Here is a 22092-nt window from a genome sequence, read left to right as displayed (position 1 = left end):
CGTATCGTGGGTAGGAGCTCTCAGCCCATTCTCCCAGTCTCTCTTATTAGCATTGAGGATGTATTCAGAGCAGATGGTTCTGAGGATGGGGAAGCGTTGTCATTTATCAGCGCACACACCAGTGCAGCTGCTCACTTCAGTTTTGGACGAGAATGCGATTTTTAAAAAATGTATTTATTTTTATCCTCTCTCTGCAGCCCAGGTGGCAAAGTAAACATACAAATAAGTCCCATATTTATTTATTTTTTAAAAAATGTCTTTCATGGTCTCCCCCATTTTTATTTTTCGCTGTTGGCTTCTGCAGCATTGTCCGAGCAGCACTCTGAGCCTGTTGGCTGGTCCTCTGTAATCTGTGGGGGGAGAGGTCGCCCGGTACCAGACGTGCCAGTTGTTGGGGCAGATCGAACGCAGTTGATGCGTGGCTGATGTGCTTTGCCCTCTCCAGTCCTTTTAATTTATTCTTTTCTTCAGACCCTCGGACCCTAAACGTCACCAGGGCACCAGTGTTTGGTTTTGCTGCTAAACCTTCTCCTGTTCTTGGCTGCCGGAGTGCAAAAGCCCTTGAGGCGTGTGCTTGTGACGCACCCAAGCAGTCTACCGCCGGATGAGACTGTTAGGTCAGGATCTGAACAGCTGGTTTTCCTGATTATTCAGCACAGAACTCTGGTTGAAATGGCTTCCCTGATTCAGATGTGGGCCTTGTAACTGTGACCACTGAGAACTGCTTTCCCATCGACCGCTGACTCAGATTTTCTAAATAGGATTCTCTGTCACTTGATTTCATGGTGTTAATTTTACCATGCATTCTTTACAAATTGAGTAATTGTTCCAGTAGGCATCTGGACACCTCTGCCCTGGGTTCTGTGAGAGATGAAAGGATGACGTGTCAGAAAAGGGCTTTGCTTGATTTAGGACAGAATGGCGTGTACCAGCTGTGGCTTATTCCCTGGTCAAGGCTTTGTTACATTATATATAAACATGTAGCTTTTTTTAATTTCATTAATTTTATTGTAAACTGACCTTCCCACAGAATGGGTTAATGACAGGTGTTTGTATTTTCCTGTATGCAGTAAATTTCCTCTTAAGTGAAGCTTCTTTTATTACTGTGTCACCTTTGTGGCAGGGATAGATTAGTAGTCTCCCCCCATCTATGTTGGTGGTGGTTTGTTTGATTTGTTTGGTCCACATGCACTTACTGTTAAGGTTTCCAGAATGTTCTATATGAAAACTGAGCCCTGAACCTGGTGGCCTCTCGCCTGTTGTGGTGCAGTAGGTAACCAAAGGCTGTAGTACGCTTCTTATGAGACTGAAGTCAGTTTATTTTGAGCAGCATAAAAAAACTAAGATGCCTGCATTAGCAGCTTGGAATATTTGCCTTCATATTTGAAATGGGTACATGCAGTGAATTATACCCATGTACACTCTCTTCCCTTTCAGTGAACAGCCAGCTACCCTGCAGAAAAATATTTTCTTTGCTGAAATTCATTCACCTGAGGTGATCAGACTCGAGAATGAACAGTGATGCTAGTGAAAGAAAGGAATGTTTTTTTAAAGATGAAACTCAGTTGAAGAGCATCCTTTTTTAACCTTCCGGTCAGGGTCCGACCTGTGGACCTCCCCTCCTGACTTCCTGTTTTTGTCTTTTAGCAGGTAATTGCTGCCATGGAAACACAGCTGTCCAATGGGCCCACTTGTAACAACACAACCAACGGTCCCGCCACAATCTCAAACAACTGCTCCTCCCCGGTAGAGTCGGGAAGCATAGAGGACAGTAAAACTAACTTGATAGTCAACTATCTGCCTCAGAACATGACCCAGGAGGAGCTGAAGAGCTTGTTCGGCAGCATTGGCGAAATCGAGTCCTGTAAATTAGTACGAGACAAAATTACAGGTAACGTATGGAAACCAATTCATTCCTTTCTGAACAGGTTCTGTGAAGTTGAGCATGTTGAATGGGGATCAACCTTTAAAAAAATGCTTCTGACTTTTACATTTTTTTATTTTATTTTTAAGTTTTGTACAGAGGAGTGGATGTGTATTAAGAAGGCTGTTTCCATACACTGTAAGGTCTTTTTTTTTGCTGTCTCAGCAGTTCAGTGACATTTCGTGCATCCGCACATTTCAGGAGCTTAATACCCTCTGTGGTTGATGGTTTTTCTCACCGTTTCAACTTAATGAAGGTTGAGTCTTTCAGAGCCAGTTCCTTCCAGAGCCCCCTCCCCCCCTCCTCTCCCAGGCATGATGTAATTTGTGGTCTGATGTCAGAAAAGCAAGTTTTGTTTCTTGTGTTTTGTAAATATTCTGTGTCTTCATTTCCTTGATGTCCGGCAAATTGTGGAACTCTTCCTCTTACTCCCGAATAATTCAGTGGTCTTTTTAAACTACAGCTAGTGAGGCACAAGGAGGCTCTAAAGGAGCGAAGTGCTTTAATTATGTGGGCACCATTATGACTTCCCCTGCAGCCAGCCAGATTTGACTTAGTTCATTAGACTCATTTAATTGTTAAATATCACTGGTTTAATTTGTATTTTTTTTAAACTGCTCGTTCTAATCCTTTTCCGTGCCACAAGCATAATTACATCATTTAAAAAATAAATAAATAAATAGTTTCCCCCCCTGGGGGAATCTGCTGCTCTTTCTGCTCGGAAGGGTGAAGCTTCCTTTTTGCTTTGCAGTATTTTTCCTAAAATGTATTTCGTGTTGGCTGGTTCTGTGGCCAGTTTTCGTTATGCTGTCGTTTGCGGACAAAGCTTCGGCTGTCGTCTTCCGTAAACTGAGCCCGGTCCGCTCGAGCCCGTTAGCACGATGTTCCTCAGCCGCTAAAGCGTTCAGAACGACGCGGGGGCTGCCTGCTCACGGGCTCCCACAAACGTGACATGGCGAGCAGTGGAGATTACTGCGACTGCTGGGAAATGGGATTTGGTACCTTTTACTGCCTCTGGCTGCTCGTAATTGGTGGGACTCTTAGGGGCTTGGTGTGCATGAGCTGCTGACGCATGCGTGCGTCTGCTAAGTGTGAAAATATTCACAGCTTGGCGATTTAATTACCGACCACACAGGCGACCTTTAGTGGTGGTCAGTTTTGTCGTAGTTTGTAGTAGTAATAATAATAATAATAATAATGGTAATGTAATTCTCGACAACCTGCATTTTGAAATGTAGGTGAAATGTGCATTTAGTTATTTGACTGGTTTTGGTAGCAATGAGTGTGGAGAAAATAATATGAAGCTATTTAAGTGTGACTCTGAAATCCTGACATAATTGAGTAATTTTCATCTTGTTTTGAATGGAATTCTGCTGGGATTGGGTTATCCACTGGAATAGTTAGACAACTTCAGGGCTTGCCTGGGGTTTAAGTTTCAGTCCGTCAGTGGCCATTCATCATATTTGGCACGGCTGTGACAATCCATTTTAGCAACTTAATTCAGATTTGTCACTCACTGAATTAAGGATGGGAGATGGAATGGTATATTGAGTTTGTATATAATAGGGAAAAAAATAGTGTACTTTTTGGATACTTGGAAAAGCATCCTCTTCACAGTTCCTTTTTTTTGCTGGTGCTTGAGTGAGTTTGAACTTTGGTCAAGGTGAATTTCATCTTTTTAAAAGAAAAAGTCTTTCACTTGGACAGTTGTGAAATCCCAGTTTGTGCAGAGTGGAGCTGGCAGCGTTTGGGCGACTGAATGGGAGCAGAGTGCCCGCCTTTCCTGTTAAATTAAAGGTGGGCGGAGACGGGGCTATCTTTGGCCTGTACCCCAAAACCTCTCTCATTGCCTCCTCCAATCTTTTATTCTCCAGTCATGGTCGCTACTGCCATTACGGGTTTCTCTCTTTCTCTCGCTCCCCCTCTGTCTCTGTTTATCTCTCATGCTCTCTTTCTCTCCTTACACTCTCTCTCCTCACTGTCTCTGTCGCTCTCTCCCTCTCTGACACACACTCCCTCTTTCTCTCTCTCTCTCCCCCTCCACAGTACCATCGCGCGCTCTCTGCTTTTTCCCTGCACTGACTTGGGAACCAATTATAGTGCAGGCAGATGTTTAGGGAGCAGTCTTCCAAACAGAAGAGAGGTAGAGCCATCCATGGGAAGACTAATTGCTGCCTCACTGCTGGTGTGTATAAATGGCGGCCCCCCCCGCTGTGAAAGCTAGTTGCCCTCCAGGTTTGAACGAGCGCGTCGTCTGAACGTCTCCTTTCAAATGCGTTTTTTTATTTTATTTTTTATTCTAGATAATATTTTTCCTCTGGGCTGTAATGTTCAGCGGAGTGCAAGGTGAAGTGAAGTTTATGAGCTGCGTTTGGTACGAGCGGCGGAATCCGTGTGAGCGGTGAGTCGCCGCTCGCTCTGAAAGAACAGGGTAGACGGGGCCTTTGGAGGGAAAAAAAAACCTCTGGTGATGTTTTAGTTCCTCAGGGGCAGAGTGGTGGCGTTTTTCTGAAATCACGCTGCGTCGTAACCTTTTACGGTCCCGCCCCCCTCGCAGGTTCTGGTACACCGTGAGTCCGTCTTTGCTCTTAAAAGCGTGAGTGCCGTAAAATGCTTTGCCAAATGGAGTAGTCGTGTTATGTTGTGCAAAGTGAAGCAGATTTACTCCAGCGTGAACGGCATGATTGACTGGCAGCAGTCGGGCTGCAGTTCTGAGACGCAAGTGTGGAGAAAAAGGACTGTATTTTTTATTTATTTTTGAAGGGGAGGGGGGGTGTTTTTTGTCGTGTGCTTACTGGACACCAACAGCGTGACTGACTTGGAGACTCAATTACAGTGCGACAGAAGGGAGCGCTATTTAAACCGTGATTATAGTTATCCAATTACAGCACGTTGGGTAATTCACCATTACAGACCATTATCTCCGAAGCCTGGAAGGTGAAGCATCTGTCCAGAGGTATCGCTGGGCTGTGATTAAGGCATTAGTTCTGGAGAAATCTTTACGGGTGCAGGCTGGAGACCGAGAGGCACGCTTTTACGAAGCGTCTTCTGAAGACAGAAACGTCTGCAACGTCTCTCCCCCACCCCCACCCCCCAAATCTGAAAATTGGCGTTGCATCTCGTGATTAAACGTATAGCGCAAAAAAAACCGGCTCTGGTTCCCGGGGCCCGCGCCGTAAACGAATCCTCCTTTTCGGAAAATTGGAACTGTCACTCAAATTAATTTCTGCCATCTGCCGTGCGGCCTGGGCGCGCTACTCCGGCTCGGCTAGCGCGAGCGGCGCTGCTGCCGTTTCGAAGTGAGCAGCGCGCGGGGGGGGGGGAGAGGCGTCTTCGCCTGCCATCTCTCTCTCTCTCTCCGCCGAGCTTCGGCCAAAACAATGAGAGCGGCAGGGAAAAGGCTATGCTCATGTTATTTTCAGTAAAAACAGACAGCCATTTTTTTAGTCCAGAAAATGGAGACTGCTCTTCTGGAAGCTTCACTGTGTAAAGCACGCTGCTTGCCAATAGCGAGCATCCGGTGCTGAGCATGAATATAATGGTGCAGTTATATTGACAGGAACCCACTCTGGTTTCTCTTACAGTAGATGCAAGAGAAAAAGCCTAACTGTATTCGATTGAATTGCTGCCTCTTAATACTTTATAGCCTTCTCGAGCTTCTTATACGTACGGTGGCAACTATGGAAGATTATGTCGACTATGTCGATTTTGTAAACCCATATGTTTTCCCGTATGCTGCTAGCTCTGGATAAGTACATCTGCTAAATGTAAATGTAGGTCCTAATGAGAGTCATTCCTCTGTTGGCTATCAGAACGGGTCTCTGATGTAAAGAATTTTGCAGTGTTTCTTTGGCTCTTACAATGAACAGCTTGCGTTTTTTGGTTGCTGCGTGGTGTAGCTTGTCAGGTTGAAGAAAGAGGTCTTCGGGTTAAGCAATGTTGGGGCTTTGTTTTTTCAGAAGGTTAGCAGAATGAGGTCCATTTTTACACCACACACACACACACACACACAACACAATACAGTAATTTTGTGGCTATTGAGAGAGCAGATTGAATGGTGAATAGTAGAAGTAGAATGCTGAATTCCTTTGAGGTTTCTCAAAGCAACAGTGCTGTTTTGCAAACATTTACAGGTCAGTGTTATGGTGCCTATTTCATGAATGTTCACATTTTGGTTGTTTGTAGAACATTTACATTTTTTTTTAAACAAGAAATGACGGTTTAAATTATAGCCCGTATACACAATCAAGTTGTTGGAGCGTGAGCTGTCGGCGGCCTAATATGAATGAAATTGATAGCTGAGCCTGTTCCAGCAGGTTACAAAGCTGTAGAAAGTAACTGTCGGGAAATCGAGACGGACGGAACTCTATAGAACCAACACCTCTACATTTATTATTAAGAAGAAAGAAAAAAAAAAACCGAATGCATTAATTTTGTCAGTTAGAAGTTGTGCTTACTGCGTGGAGACTGTGCTTTCCGGTGTGGATGACAGCTCCACGAGAGCTCTCTGCTGGAGAGACGCTGAGCACTGGCACCGAAGGATTGAGCTCCTTATGTTCACTAAATATGGCAATTTCTTTTTCTTATTGCCAGGGAATTTTTTTTTTTTTTTTTTTTAAAGAATTATTTTGGTTCTTGAGGCGCTGGGGGCTGGGCTGGTGCTGTGTGGATGGGAGTCCAGAAGGGGCGGGGCTTAACGGCTTGTGGTGTGTTTGCAGGACCGAGCCTAGGGTACGGATTCCCAGAAGGGGCGGGGCTTAACGGCGTGTCGTCTGTTTGCAGGGCAGAGCCTAGGGTACGGATTCGTCAACTACGTGGATCCGAAAGACGCAGAAAAAGCCATCAATACGCTAAACGGGCTGCGGCTCCAGACCAAAACCATTAAGGTAAGCGCTCACGGCCTCCGAAAAGCAGGCCTCCCACCCCCCCCTCCCGTTTGAGAGCGGTCTGCCTGCCCCAACCCCCCAAGCTGCCCTTTATTGCCCTTTGTCCACGGTTTTCTTTGCCTGCTTAGTGGTGTAATTTTGTGCCACTGCTAGCGATGGCTGTTTACATTTCATTCAGAGCTTCGCCCTGCTTTTGGGAGCGGGCAGATGTGTGGTGAGCCTGGCGTCGCCCGTGCCAGTGCTAGAGCTTCCCTGAATGGCTGAGTGAAATTTACCCACACTGTGTGTTGAAACGGTTCATTTTTCACCTGCGCTGAAGGCAAATATAAAAATGAGTTTGAAGAGGTGCGCAGGTGCCCGTGGTAATGCGCAAGTCCACAAATGCGTCCCACATTAAACACGCACACACACACACACACACACACTCTTAACAACAGTGGATTTGGTGCACAGTTCAACTTTCAGGTTTCCGATTGAACAGGGGTTGTGTTAACCTAGTTTGAGTGCTTCTGATTTTCGTACAGGTACTTGGCCTGAATTTATTCAGATCTGGCAGTGCAGGCCTGAATGGATGTGGTGTTCACTTACGGTCTATGAAAGCTGCCCCACATGCTAATGTGCAGTTGAGTGATAACTCTGGTAAATTAAGAGGTCTGGCTGTGATGTGGTTGGGCCACTTTAACCCCCCAGATCCCATGGGTGGGATCCACAGCCAGACGTGGTAATAACACAAGTGTGTGTCACTCATAATTTCGTTGTGACACTTGTAACAGAAGTGGGATGAAATAAGATACAAATAATATTTTGCCGTATTGAGGCTAATATTTAATAAAACCCAGGCGATTTCTGGTTTCATTTACTCATGGTGAGCAAGCTAGCTAGAGCATGACATCTCGTTCTCGTGCTTTCTCTTCGAATCTCGCAATGCTATCAATGGCTGTGTAAATATTATCACCCCAAAAGGTTGATTGGCTCAAAGAAACCAGAGGAATTATTTTGTTGTGGTTTAAGTCTGGGTCATCACTCTTCTTATAAAATCTTTGTTTATAGAAGGCAGTGTGAGGTTTTATCCCCTCTGTGTTTTGCCTCTGATAAAAAATAAAATAAAAGTCCTGCATTAATGTGACCACTGAGTTTGCTTTAACACCCTTAGTCTCTGGGTGTTTTATTTCATGTTTGATTTTCTCAAGGCGAAGGAGAGAAATCTGGCTGCCGATCCTTCAAGCCTACCCCAGAAATGGGTTGACTTGTTACTTGTTCTCCTCTATACTTTTTAATTTATGTTAAGCCTGTTGAGTTTTAAGAAGTTCTCTGAAATTGGAATTGGGGATAAGAGACTTGCCATTCATATACTAAATCAAAAAAAAAAAAAAAACTGGCTTTTCAGTGCAGTGCTAAAAAAACTAGAACAAAGGGGCAATTTTACATGCCAGTGCTGAGATATTCCCCAGCCACACTGTCACAGGCGTAAATAACTGCGCTGAGATGGTGGAATACACTTTGCAAGTATTAGCATCAAATGGAGTGTGAAGGTGAGGGAGGGGGGGGGGAGGGGGCGGTTTGAGGGAATAAGTGTTTCACCTTGGCTGTCTTCCGTCTAGGACTCAGCTGGGGAGGGGGGGTGTAGGGTGAGGTCTGGGGGTGGGGTGGAAGGTGGACTAGAGGATGGTTGGGGGAGGTGGGGTGGGGTGGGGGGGGTGGGGGGGGCGGTCTATTGATCTGGGAGCACCAAAAGGGAACCTATTTGGAGATTTAATTAAAGCAAGTGAATTTTATTGATGCTATCCACGGGGCGAGGTGGCGGAGGAGACCGTGGAGGAGAGCCATTTAGCAGGCCTGACACCGTAATTAAATGCCTCTGCATCGCCTCTGCCTGGAAATATAGGGCCCTGTCAGGGGCCTGCAGAGACACGGCGGCGGAGGGGGGGGGGGGAGGAGGAGGAGGAGGAGGAGGAGGAGGAGGAGGAGGAGGAGGGCTGGCGTCTGCGTCTCCGCTCCCAAGGCCGCGTAGCGCTCCCCAGCACGTCTCCCCCCCCCACGGCTGCGCTCCTCTCCAGGCTTGAATCCACCGCTCCTTCGGGGACCCATGTTTTGGGGAAACCCCAGCGATGGATGCCCTTCTCCTCCTGAGCGCTGTCCCTGTGCGTGTGCAGGGTCCTTCTGGGGGAAAAAACAGCGACCGTAAGGAGAGCAGCCGCGCGCATTTCGCGCCACGCGGGGTGGGGGGAGGATGGCTGCCTTCCCTCAGTCTGTTTCCGTAAACGGGGGGGATCAGAATGCGCCGGCGCAGCGATTTGGGGCGGGGAGAACGCTGAGCCCCTTTTTATACTGCGCCGCGTGACCTTCAGCGCAGCCAGAGATGGGACTTTAAGAGCACGGAGCGTGGAGATCGACCCGCTGCTCTGTGCGGAATAAAACAGCCCTTGGGGTGGAGTTGTCTTGGTTACAATTGGAGTCCACGGACTCCTGAATTGTGTGTCAGTCGGCCATTAAGCTTTTTCAAGTTTACTAGAGCTGATTAATGTATTTATTTTGAGAGAGCCAACTGTTTGTTCTCTAAAACCGGCAGTTCTAATTTTAGGGAGATTTTAACCGATCTAATGCACTTTCAAGCCTGTGGTGATTGAGAGAAGGAAGCCTGATTATCTCACTTAAACCAATGCCTGATTGCCCAGAATGGAAATAGAAATTTCCATGGATGCGATTGGCCCGTTTCAGATCTCCCCCAGTCTATCATGTCTATCCTGAGTGCCATTTCCAATGTCTACTGCTGTTTTATGTTAACTGAAAACATTTTAAAACATGGTTGAACCTTATTTGACCGCAGTAGCTTTTAGTACAGCTAAAATGACCTGACCTCACAGTCCAAGGTAAACATGCAAAGGTTATGGGGGTATTATATTTCCCTGGCTCCACCCCCCCCCCCCCCCAGTCAGCACACACATTTATCACACTTCCCCTTTTTTTCCTCCCGTCCTGTTTTCCTCATTTGCATGTGATTGACAGCAGAAGGCGGCTGGTGCACACGCCCCTGTGCGCTGTTGGCAGCAGCGTTTGGTAATCAGCACCGCGGCTCCTGTCCAAATTGGCTTTCCCCTTTTCCAGGGCCCGCAGGCCCAGGGGAGGGGCCTCGTCCGCCCTCGCCGCTTTTTAATTTGGACGGCGTTCCTCCTCAGACGAAACAAACGGGCCTTTTTGAACCGGCCCGCCCCGCGCCTCTCCGCCTGTTAGCACCGGCCTTTTAAATGCTAAACTTCTCTCTGCTCCGTCCCTGCAGGGGTCACGTGGGGCATTTATCTATTCAGAGTGCACGCGTGGCGGTTGACCTTTACCCCCCCCCCCCCCCCAGGTCTCCTACGCCCGCCCGAGCTCGGCTTCCATCCGAGACGCTAACCTGTACGTCAGCGGCCTGCCCAAGACCATGACTCAGAAGGAGCTGGAGCAGCTCTTCTCCCAGTACGGGCGCATCATTACCTCTCGCATCCTGGTGGACCAGGTGACCGGTGAGTGGGCGGAGCCAGACCCCGACCCGACGCCAGTGTGTTGCACAACCACCCCCATATATATATATATTGCTGTTCATTATAATAAAAACAATTGCAGAAGTCCTGGTTATTTTATATTTAAATCTCATCTAATGAATTGCCTGACCATTACTTTCCAGCTAGCTTGATAAAAATAAGTACTTTCATAATTGAGTAATAGCAGTGCAGTTATTTATTTCATTTGTGTTGGTACATTTGGTCCATTGCAGAGAACTGAAAAACAGCAGGTAGTGACTGGGGAAAGAAAGGTGCAGTAGAATGGTGTACGTGTGGACAGAGATTCCCTTGATGCCAGTGGTGGAAGAAAGGGATTTCAAAAGGGGTGGAGCTACCGCTTGACATCGATCACTCGGTGATTTGAACCAGTCGTAGCGAGTTGTTGTGGAAAGCAAAGCATTACGATTGGTTCAAACAGATAATTTGCTGCCAGTTTACTGTAGCCCCACCCATTACGGGGTTAATGAAGCTTCACTCTCCCGTCTTAATGCCCCCAACGTTTTGACTGGCTCGACTGGGGACTTTTAACGCCTTTAAATGAATTAGGAATGTCTGATCTTCTCAGGTGTCTCCAGGGGGGTGGGGTTCATCCGGTTCGACCGGCGAATCGAAGCGGAAGAAGCCATCAAGGGCCTGAACGGGCAGAAGCCGCCGGGCGCCACGGAGCCCATCACCGTCAAGTTCGCCAACAACCCGAGCCAGAAGACCAGCCAGGCGCTGCTGTCGCAGCTCTACCAGTCGCCCAATAGAAGGTATCCTGGACCTCTCGCTCAGCAGGCTCAGCGTTTCAGGTAAAAAAAACAAACAAAAACCCGTCGTGAAACCTCCCCCCGTCTCCTCGAGCCGAGCGGGAGACCAGGCTGAGCTCCCCCCCAACCCCCCTTTCCTCCCGCCCCCACCCCCCCCCCCCCTCCCGTAGCAGAGAGGTTATGGTGAAGCCGTACTGACAGGTATAAGCTCAGCCCGTCGTCAGGTTGCAGTTTGAAGCGCCGGTGTGGCGGAGACGGTGCCGTTCGGGTGACTTTGTTGACAGCGCGCTGTCAGCCCAGAAAGTGCGGAGTAAGCAGACTGAGCGGGAGCCGTTTAGGCGGGAACACGGCAGGAAGTGTGCGGACAGCTCCCATACAGCGGCAGCTGTTAGCGCCCGCTTCGCACACGGGCCCTGGCAGGCGATTGTATTCTCTGCCACAGTAGATCAGGATGTGTGTGTGTGTGTGCACGCATGCATTGTGTGTGTGTGTGTTTATACACCCCTTTTTACCTGCGCCTTGTGTTTGGATTTGGTTCCTCAGGCTTGTTTGGAAAATTGTAGCAAAATAAAATGTAAGGGAGTAACTGTTTTGTGAAACAGGGCACACGTTGCCAAGCACACATTGCAATCACCATGGCACGAAAACCTTTTATCTGCACGATTTTGGCTTTTTAAAAGATTCTTTTTGTCCCTTGTGATGAAAGAACACTCCAATACACAAAATATTGAATAATTAAACTAACTTTAAATTTCTGCAGGCTGTTTTTTTGCTAAATTTGATCAAAGCTAATTCCAATGCATTTCATTATGCTAATTGAAAGGGTTTTTATTTGTCTCAAATTATTAGCTTCTGGTCAGATGCTTTGAATCTGTGCCATTTTACAGCAGACTATGAAAGAACAGCATTTTCTTTTGGAAGTCCAGCAGTTCACTTTAATCCCGAGTGGAACATTTAAGTCATTTGTGATGTCTTCATGTCCAGTGTTCATGTGTCTGAAACTACTTTCAGCTAATGCCCTGCATGTGTTTTATGTCCTTTTCAGGTTGGATAATCTCTTAAACATGGCTTATGGAGTAAAGAGGTAACTATACATTACGGATGTTACTGTGAGTGTGTGTGGAGTTTTTGGCGCAGTCTGGATTGTTCTGTGTGTGCATGCGAAGCGGTCTCATTCCACCTTTTTACCGCCAACGCATTCTTCTGTCGTTTTTGCGAGACCGAAACCCGTTTCATTTTGAGAGTTTTGTGAAGTGCAGTCTCGTACAAATGTGCATAATTTAAGCTGCAGCTTTTAGGAGCAACCCAACTGAGGTAAAAAATGTATTTCTAATCATTTCCTATTTTAGGTCGCAAAGTATTAAATATGTATTTTACCCATAAATGTCACCAGTAAGAATTCAGTGGGGCTAGATGGATTCCATGTTGACTTCAGCAGTTATAAAGTGATTTTCCATAATGTATGTGAAGTCGTTTGAAAATGCAACTTTTGGGGGGGAAAAAAAAGTTTTGGGAACAGTTCCTCTTAACCCTGCACCTTTCAACGCCCAAAGAACTTCCAGAGAGGCCTTTTCCTCATGCAAGCCGTCATTTTAAAGCTTACATTCATGACTTTAAATGGGAAAATCCCTGTTTTAAATTTACGTTCTTTTTTTGACCCTGCTTGCTATTGTCAGTGCTGGTCCGATTAGGCCCCACTATCAGATGCGACTATTGTACACTGTAGGTGTGTGCTAGCTCAACACAAAGCTTAGTGTTTGACCACACGGGGTCATTACCGTTGATGTCTCTCTGAAATAACTGACCTTTCAAACACTTCCTCACCCGTGTCACCTAAATGTTGCCCTACTGGGGCTCACTGTATGTTGGCATTTGGAGGTGAAACTCGGATGGTCTACCCGTATCTGGTTTTAATAAGGGTATGCCATCGGCAAATAAACGAGTGAAGATGGGGCTTACAATTTTGACAAGGCCTCTTAAGTGAGTACGGATACCTCATCAATATTTAATGCAATCATTAGCTTGAATGATTGAGTTGTGGTAAAGTGCTGCATATGGAAAGCTACCTGTTACTGGACCTTGGGACGCTTGTATAATTAGCTGTTTGAATAATGCAGCCATAAAATTCTTAGGGAGGGGGGAAGGAAAGGGGTAAACACAAGGAAACTCGTAAATTCCTTGGTCTGCATATGCGCTTACTCCATTCCAACTTACATTACCGGAATCCATCCTGTACGTTCGGCTATATATTTTACCAAAACTTTCTCCGGATAACTTTTTTACTTGGATAACTTTTTGCCGGTTTTTGGGCTGTTAAGATCAAGGATGGATCGCACCTATTATTAGCTTCTGACAGCACACCTATCGCAGCCCACAATATTTTTTTTCCCCAGCTTTAAATGCCAAACCCTGCGGAAGTGTAGAGAAGGTAGCGTTCCAGCAGTGAGTCAGGCTGAGAGCTGCGACTGCCTCGCCGGCTCGTAAACGCTAGCCTAGCGAAGCGCTATTTTCATTCACTTTCACCCCATTCAGCGTGTCCACCAGCCAACACAGGCACTATGATCTGTGTTTGCAGTCTTCTTGAATGTGCAGGAGACCATTGCTGCTCTTCAGTTAAGAAGAAGAGATACTTTATTGAACCCCGTGGGGTAATTTGTCCTCTGCATTTGACCCATCCTTAGTTACCTAGGAGCAGTGGGCAGCTGCCTCTCTTGTGCAGCGCCCGGGGACCAACTCCAGTTCTGAGGCCAGTGCCTTGTTCAAGGAGCCCACCTAACATGCATGTCTTTCAGTGTGGGAGAAAACCGGAGTACCTAGGAGTAAACCCACGCGAACACGGGGAGAACATGCAAACTCTACACAGAAAGGCCACAAGCCGAGATTCGAACCCACAACCTTCTTGCTGAGGCGACAGTGCTAACCACTATACCTCCGTGTCTGAGTCTGAGGCACAACATTTCTGTGAAATCCATTGGTTGGCATTATAACTATTTGGTATTGTTAGAAGTGTGACACTTGAAAGAGTTACGGGATTATATAATAATATTTTTAAGCGTGCCCGTGTAAAGCAGATGCACTTAATTGGGGCAGCAGATGGTATTTTGGGATTTCAAAGGTGGCGACGCAAGCAGCGGAAAGAGGACGCCACTTTGATGTGTGCGTCTCCTGCTAGCGCTAGCGCGGTCTGTGTCAAGAGGCAGTCTGCTAATTTCATTCCTTCCTCGTAAATAGTTGGCTTTTTATTTTTCTAAGCGAAAGCCATGGGATTTTGTACCTTGTCGTGCGGCTCGGTGTAAATTCTGTGTTTGGTGCTGCTGTTCGTGCAGCAGAATGACAGCATTAACCCATTGGAGAGAATTCTTCGCAATAGCCCATTGTGACATCAGCATTAGAATGTTCAGTTAAGAACATTCTGATCATGTGCTTGTGACCTCACACCTTGAAGGAAAACTTGCCGACTCTTCAGTAACACTGGAGAATGAGGACAGGCAACAGCGCAGACGATGCAACCGCTCGGCACACAGCTAAACATGCCCTTTGTTCTCCCCCCTCATATTTTAAGATTTAAGTTGCCCATTAAAATGCACTACCCTGCCCTTTTGGAAATTAAATGTACTGCAGTGGACTTTTCTGGGCAAACATAGCTAAACGTGTATCTCAGTGTATGTCGTAATCGTAATATGTGCAGGTGGTAATTGATTTAACGCTTGCAGATATTGCGGTACGTGTCATAATGTGTTCTCAACGAGATACTTTTTCAGCAGTGTTTCACGTTTTCCTAAGTGTACTTTCTATACCTGTTAATCTGTGGAAATCAAGTATGTAATCATGCATGTGCTGCACTTGTCTGAAGTAGGTACTACACTGAGTGGGCCCTTCAGCCCATTGACATTCAACTACTGTATGTTTGATGTGCAGGCTTTGCAGGGATGTAAAACCTGGGCTTTTGTACAAGTTTAGCATGAAGGTGCATGTATGGCTGCAAAGTTTAGCTCTTTAAACTGGTTCTCGTGAATCATTTATTTATGAATATTTTTGTGGCGCCAGTTCTCCGGAAGGAAACAGGGTGTCACTTTCAAGGCCATCTGTCGCGAGTGTTGGGGCGCACGTATGCACCCCGTCTCCTGTGCAGGTAGCAGAGGCCGCCTCTTCGGCCTGGCGGCTGTCCAGCCTGTCCACCGTTCGGGTTTCTGGCTTCAGACGCACCTGCCATTTCTGTCATCCATCATTCCTGTGCCCGCACTGATACTTCAGTGCTGAATGCGCTTGACACTGATGTTTCAAAACTGTCAGTTCGGTCTAGTTTTAACCATTTCTAGTTACACTTCCTTTGCCCAAGCTTAGCTTCCTGACTGAAAACTCCTTTGGTTGCTTTTTAGCCAGCAAGATGGTTGTCAGCTACACTGCCTGGTGTCCTTCATAAGTTCATGTTTGGCATGTGAACTGTACTTGCTACTTTCTGGCTGCGCTGACTGTGGTTAATGGCCCAGAACTTGACCTTATTAATCCTTTGAGGAGTAGATTTTTTATTTTTTATTTGAATAGTCATCCCCCCCAAAAAAAAATTCAGTGTTCTAGAACTCCATGGCTTTAGGTCACCAGCAGTGATTGTGACATCAGCATTGGAATGTTCAGATAAGAACATTCTAATCAAACATGTGTGACTCTACAGGGTTTAAAAGCACAGAGGAGTGCTACTCCATTGTGATCAGGGTCCCTGAACACATTTGCTGTTTTGATAATACTGTGCTGACCCTTACCTTGCAAGGCTGCAGCCTCCTGCAAGCAGCCAGGCTAACTTCATATGCCTTGCCTGGCTGTTTCACACCAGGCCTTTTCAGCTAAAATAAGCTCCCAGATCCACCTGGAGTGCTGAAATTCGAGACTCCCTGGCGGGGGTCAGGGCCATTTTTTGATGGGGGGGAAAAGTTCATGTTTGCATGAAACTGGCAGCCGTTCATGGTCAGGGTTTCTGGAGGATTGTCACACCTCTCCTGCGTTACTGGGGGCCGTGCGTGCGGAGGAAGGCGTAGGACGAAGACGACGCGGGCCTGTGCTTGGTGGGCAGCCAGCAGGCAGAGCGAGTCTGCGGTGCCAGAGTGCTCTGTTTACCTGCTGCTTACCTGCAAGCCGTCAGCACTGTTATTTCTGTAAGCGCTGCCGCGTGCTCTGGTCCAGGTCGCCAGGTCAGCCTACAGCGCGAGCTCCAGCAGTATATATTTAGCTGTTTTTAAGCCGCTACTGTATTCTACCATGAAAGGCATCTGTCTGTTCGCAATACACAATACGCAACATATTTCAAATGGCTCAGCCGATCTGCTGACCTTTTATTTGTATCCCCTGCCCACGGCCATTTTGCTGCATCAGTCGTCGGTTAATCTAACCTTGTCATTCAGTTGTTGTTGCTTCCAGCGTATAATTGCCATTCGCGGCTGTGCTGCAGCCTGGTATCGGGTCATAATGAATGCCTGACTGATAAAGACCAGAGCTGCGTTAAAGGAGGTGACTCAAACTCAGGTGTGGAGCCAGGTAATTCAGGTGCGAGCTTTGGAGGTGACTCATTATTGCCTCCCAGCCCAAAATATCCTGTTAAGGTGAGAATTGAGAGTGAGGATGGGGGGAGGGGGGTGTGATGGGTACAGAGTGAGTCCTTGGCTCACCTGCCTTTGTTTGCTGTGAGGAGGCTGCATCAGTTCAGTGCTTTAGTGCACTCTTATCCTTGCGTACCTGCAGGCTTGGGTTTAAGGACAGGCACCACTGACATTCTCAGCTTTTTCCAGGCCGCTCGATCCCTTTCTCTCTCCACACGTGAGATGGCCGGGTCGGTGGGGGCTTTTGGGTCTGGCTTTGCCTGCGAGTTTGGACACCGGGACTGAACGTCACAGCTTGCTGGGCTGATTGGGCAGAGTTTTTAAGTGGCGGTGAGACGGGTGGAAGTGAGCCCTGTCCCGTCCTGGGCAGACGCGTCCCGTTACAGCCGTCCCGAGACGCCGCTGCAGACGGACGGGAGGCGAATCTGCGGAGGCAGCCGCAAGCTCAGCACCCGTCCCCATGTCCAGTTGCAGTCAGCGGGACACTCTGATAACAGCATCGGTACATGTAGCAGAGTAGAGTGTTCTCCCCGTGTATACTGGACAGGGAAATGAGACTTCACAGCGCTCGATTCTCATTGTCTGTAACCCGCTCACACATCTCTTTCAAGATGAGGTTGGGATGATTTTTCTCTGATTCCTTTCTGGAATTATGAAGTCAAATTATTATAAATGTGGGTGTACTTTTACTATATGAGAATTAAATTTATTCAAAGCCCCTGTTTTTCGGTTTGGGCTGGGTCCGGTCTCCTTGCCCCTCCTGCTGGTCTTGCACCACTGAGATTTGACACTAGCTGTTGGGTACTGGGGCTGATCACATTACTACCGTAGCGAAGCTTCTGCAGCGGAGTTCTGTCTGTGAGAAATATAACCATTTTATTTCTCTGTTAGGTTCACTCTTATTACTTTCAGCTGCACAGTTTAGTTTAGTTTGGGGGTAAAAGTAAGTAAGCAGGCCTTAAAAAAATAAAAATAAAAAACATGATTAGAAATGAATGGCCATTGGAGGTTTGGCATCATTGCATGCAGACTTACTGCTCTGACGCTGAGTATTTGCTGGCAGTAAGAGAACATTATTAGAGTAAGAGAATGTTATTGATCAGCATTTCAAGCTTGCATTTATTTATTTATTTTTTAGTTGCTCATTTATTTTCCTGTTGAGCTGCAGTGATTTGTTGGCGTGAGCTGGCTGGCTAGCTCTGGCTGGCTAGCGTTGGCTACGGCAGTGCAGGGTGGAGCTGCAGTCAGCTCTAGGTCGACAGACTGCAGTGCTGAGAGCTTTCATAACCTCACTGTACCTGCTTTGACATGAATATCAACCTCCTTTTTATTAAAAAATATTCTATTTTTTGCGTTTGAACAATCCAATTTTTTGTCTTCCAAGTCAATCTTCAGGGAATTCATTGTTGTCCATTCATTGTTCTTTCAGGATTTTTTTTTATTTCATCTCTTCAATGAAATGGGTTTCTTTTTGCACATTTTTAGTGTGTACGTGCATGTGTACTTGTGTGTCTGTGTGCATTAGACCTTGAGTAAATAATTATGTTTAGAAACTTGCATATTTCTGCAGATTGCTAGTGATAATGCCGAAGGTGGACCTTTCCCTTAAAATGGCTAGCAATCTGCAGAAATATGTGAGTGTCTAAACATATTTGAATGAGGTGTTTTAGCATCAGGCCACCCACACTGGTCCTCCTCAGGCAAGATTCGGGGCCTGTTTAAATAAATTTAAGCATGCTGCATACGTGTTTGTCCCGTGTGCATGTGTGTGCGTGTGTGCGGCGTGTGCGGCGTGCGTGCGTGCGTATGTGTGTGTGTGTGAGTGAGCGTGTGTGAGCGAACGTGGCGCGCTGACCCGGGTCTCCCGTGCGTTCTCCAGCAGGTTTTCTCCGATGGCCATCGACGGGGTGACCAGCCTGGCGGGCATCAACATCCCGGGCCACGCGGGCACGGGCTGGTGCATCTTCGTGTACAACCTGGCGCCGGACGCCGACGAGAGCATCCTGTGGCAGATGTTCGGGCCCTTCGGAGCCGTCACCAACGTCAAGGTGATCCGCGACTTCAACACCAACAAGTGCAAGGGCTTCGGCTTCGTCACCATGACAAACTATGACGAGGCGGCCATGGCCATCGCCAGCCTCAACGGATACCGCCTCGGGGACAGAGTTTTGCAGGTCTCCTTCAAAACCAACAAAACGCACAAAGCCTAAAGTCTCCTCTCAGATCCTTTCTACAGAGTTCTACTGAAACGCAGAAAAAAAAATCAAAACTTGACGTTAACTTTATACATTAATAAAAAAAAGTCTTTGTAAATCAGTGTTACGAAGGGAAATGAGAATTAATATTTAGCGTCCAACAATGTGATTTTGTTTTCCTTTCTCGTTTTTTTTTTTTATTGCTAGTCTTTGAAACTTCTTAATATATTTTACGTTTGAATAGGAGGAAATACTGCAGGTTTCTTTTGTACCTGCAATGTTGCGTTCTATTGCCATCTTTACTGGAGGACCTTTTAAAAATGTTGAAGATAAGGTTTTATGTTGTTTTGTTGCTTATCTGCTTTTGAAAGCGTAAGTCTCGTAAGCCTTTGTGTGGTGATTTCTTTTGTATTTTTCTCAGTGTCTTGATTTGCCTCGAGTGCATTTGCTTCTTAAGTGATTAACAGTATTTATTTTGTATTGACGCTCTTGTTTACATTTTGGTTGATTTTGTAATATTTTGGTGTTGTATTATCAGTTGGGTTATTGGTTGGCTGCATAATGTTGCTTATTGTACAATTACTGGGAAAAACTAACTTTTCTTAAAGCAGTACCTTGCCAAAGAGCTAAGAACCTCTTTGATGTGGGTTTAAAAAGCGTCTATTTTTATAAAAACAAAAAAAAATTTGGAGAAACTTTTTACTGGACCTGGAACAAAATATTTTGACTTGGATACTTTGAGAAATATCTTCATATGACACCTTGTGAGCTTTTGAACTTTACCAGGAGGTTTGCAGCGGTTGAAATTTCCGGAGCGATTTATGACGTAGAAGAGGTAACCTTTTGAGATCTTTGTATTACTTTAAGATTCTAGAATCAACGGCAGCGTGGGGATAACGTTTCTGTAATTATCAGGGGGGTCGTCCAATCGCCCCGCTTAATATGTGACACACGGCTCACACCCGGCTATGATTTTTGAAATAAGAACAAAAAAAGTATATACAAAGGTCAATTCTGCAAAAAGTGCATGCAAATTATAAAGTTTTGGGGGGGGAGGATTAAAAAAAGAAAAACAAAAAGAAAAAAGGTTAATGGGGGGGAATAAAATCAGTTCTTCCTTAAGGATTCCCTTCAGACAAAGCTCATGGTGTTTTGTGATGTACTTGCTATATTAAAATTGTTTTGTCCTTATATTAAAAACAAACGAAAATAAAAGGGGGTTTTACCTGCTTTGTATAAAGAAAAGAACTAGAAGCCTACCAAAGCAGCAGCGGAGGGTGGAAAAGAGTAAAACGTGGTAGGTGGAGTAAAAGTGTGGGAGGGGGATTTCCTCCTGAGCTTGGAGCTATGTAAATAAGTCCTTGTTTTTTTATGTTGAGTATAAGCTTATATTTTGGCTCTTTTTGGACTTGATTGCAAAGTGGTTTTGTTTTTTCTTTTTTCCTTTTTTAATGTAAAATATAATTTTTTTTGGAGATCTATATATATCTATATATATTGCCTTATATTGTTTTCTGTTTTATTCTGAAAGTTGTTTACATTCAGTTGAAATACTTGATTTGTTGTCCCATGGACTGGCATTAGTGTATTGGATTTGTTGATTGTTTGGTATGTAGATAGTCTTGCTTCTGCTATTGAGGAAACTAGACTTTTTGGTTTTGTTTTGTTTTATATAAATATTATACGAAATATATACTTATGTGGTAAAGAATGGATATAAACCACACTTTTGAACAATTTGCTTACATTTTTCATACGGAAACGTAATGCATATAACCTGTCTTAAAAATGTAAAAGGTGTATATTGCTTAATTCACGGTGGGTGGGGGAGAAATGAAGCAGTTTATTGCGAGCTTATCAGAAATGGCGTTTCGAGCGACTCCTGAAACCATCTCGCGTATCTTATCGAACAAACGGAGGCTGGGCTAGCCTAGATGCACTGAATACTGTACCTACATCCTGCTTTGTATAAACAAAACAAATACTCATGCTTCCCCTAATAACGAGCAGTGTGCTATGCATTATATATTTATCTTTGCAACTGCTTTTTCTTTTTTTCTTTTCTTTTAAAAAATTTTTTTTTTAACTGTAGAAGTTAAAAATTTGAGTATTTAGGTAAGTCGCGGTGCGTGGGCTGCTCTGGAGTAGCAGGGGAGTTTTCGGTGCGTGCCTCAATGTTTCCAACGGCTGCGCAGTTGAACGCTGAGGTAAATGTGTGTTTGGAACGAAAGAACAGGGAGGGGGGAGGGTTGGTGCAAAGGGCGCAGGCCCGGAATGTTCTAGAAGCGTTGATGTCACGGCACGAGAACGAGGCTCCGCCCCGCCGTGCATCTTCTCAGAATTTCTAAATGTACGGTTGAAATATTTATTTGAAGTTATGTATGTACAGTATGACTCAGTTCACAGCTGTTGGGATAGAATATATCTTTTTGTTGAGTATTTAAAAGGATGTACATGTTCTTTTCTTTGTGTTTGGATACTTTGTATTTTTTCATGTTCAGTACATCAATAAACCACTTGAAGGGAAGCGGCAGATTTTCGGGAGTCTTTTTGGTTTTCCGCATCTTTTCACACAAACACGAACACCCGGATATGAAAGCGCAGGTCGGGCGTGACCTTTACGATTTTACTAGTCAGACGTGAGTTTATCTGCATGCATGTTTTAGCCTGTCACGTTCCAGATCTGAGAAACTCTGGGACGTTACACAGGCCCTGCTGGAGTTATACCTACAACAGTTCTGACCATTTTGAGTCTTGTTTGTCTTGGTTTGTCAGACCGGCAATACCATGCACATTTTACAATGCAGATTTGATTAATGTATACTGCTTTTCATGCATATTCCTTGAAATTTGATCTGAATTCAGGAGCTTTAGTTCACTACCATCTATGGCTCTGTTTTAAGAAGAAAGATCGAAAATAAAAGGCCCATTGCATTTGCTTCCTTTAACTTAACATTCGATGCAAGCATTGAATTAAAGTGACTGTTGGAAAAAGAACCACTCTCCTTCTAAATGTTACCCATATCCATTTTCTCCTGCACAAACGGATCATTATATTCAATCAGGTAATGCTCTTAATGTGCTGATGAGCGTGTTGGTGTAGTTTTAAGTATATATTTGTGCAGCGGGTAGCATACTGCGATACTTGAGCACTGAGACGAGCTGCAGAGTCTACACAGCGATCTCAGCTTCCCGCTGCAGTCAG

At 45.6% G+C, this 22092-nt stretch overlaps 1 protein-coding gene across 7 annotated transcripts in view; it reads left to right on the top strand.

Annotated features, from left to right (window-relative positions):
* Window positions 1-21414, top strand: part of LOC135259936 (ELAV-like protein 2) — a 49708-nt gene extending 28294 nt beyond the window's left edge. For 4 of the 7 annotated variants that reach the window (XM_064344894.1, XM_064344895.1, XM_064344898.1 and 1 more), the window contains 6 exons: window positions 1648-1891; window positions 6707-6810; window positions 10160-10313; window positions 10918-11143; window positions 12147-12185; window positions 18572-21414. In XM_064344894.1, the coding sequence (XP_064200964.1) occupies window positions 1648-1891; window positions 6707-6810; window positions 10160-10313; window positions 10918-11143; window positions 12147-12185; window positions 18572-18902 (1098 nt within the window). In that variant the 3' untranslated portion in view covers window positions 18903-21414. The remainder of the gene's footprint in view (window positions 1-1647; window positions 1892-6706; window positions 6811-10159; window positions 10314-10917; window positions 11144-12146; window positions 12186-18571) is intronic. The other 3 variants (XM_064344897.1, XM_064344896.1, XM_064344899.1) reach the window with 2 other exon arrangements.
* The last annotated feature ends 678 nt before the right edge of the window (window positions 21415-22092 follow it).

This window comes from Anguilla rostrata, chromosome 7 (genome assembly GCF_018555375.3).
Source record: "Anguilla rostrata isolate EN2019 chromosome 7, ASM1855537v3, whole genome shotgun sequence".
Classification (NCBI taxonomy): Eukaryota; Metazoa; Chordata; class Actinopteri; order Anguilliformes; family Anguillidae; genus Anguilla; species Anguilla rostrata.
This window is presented reverse-complemented; position numbering and strand designations above follow the sequence as displayed.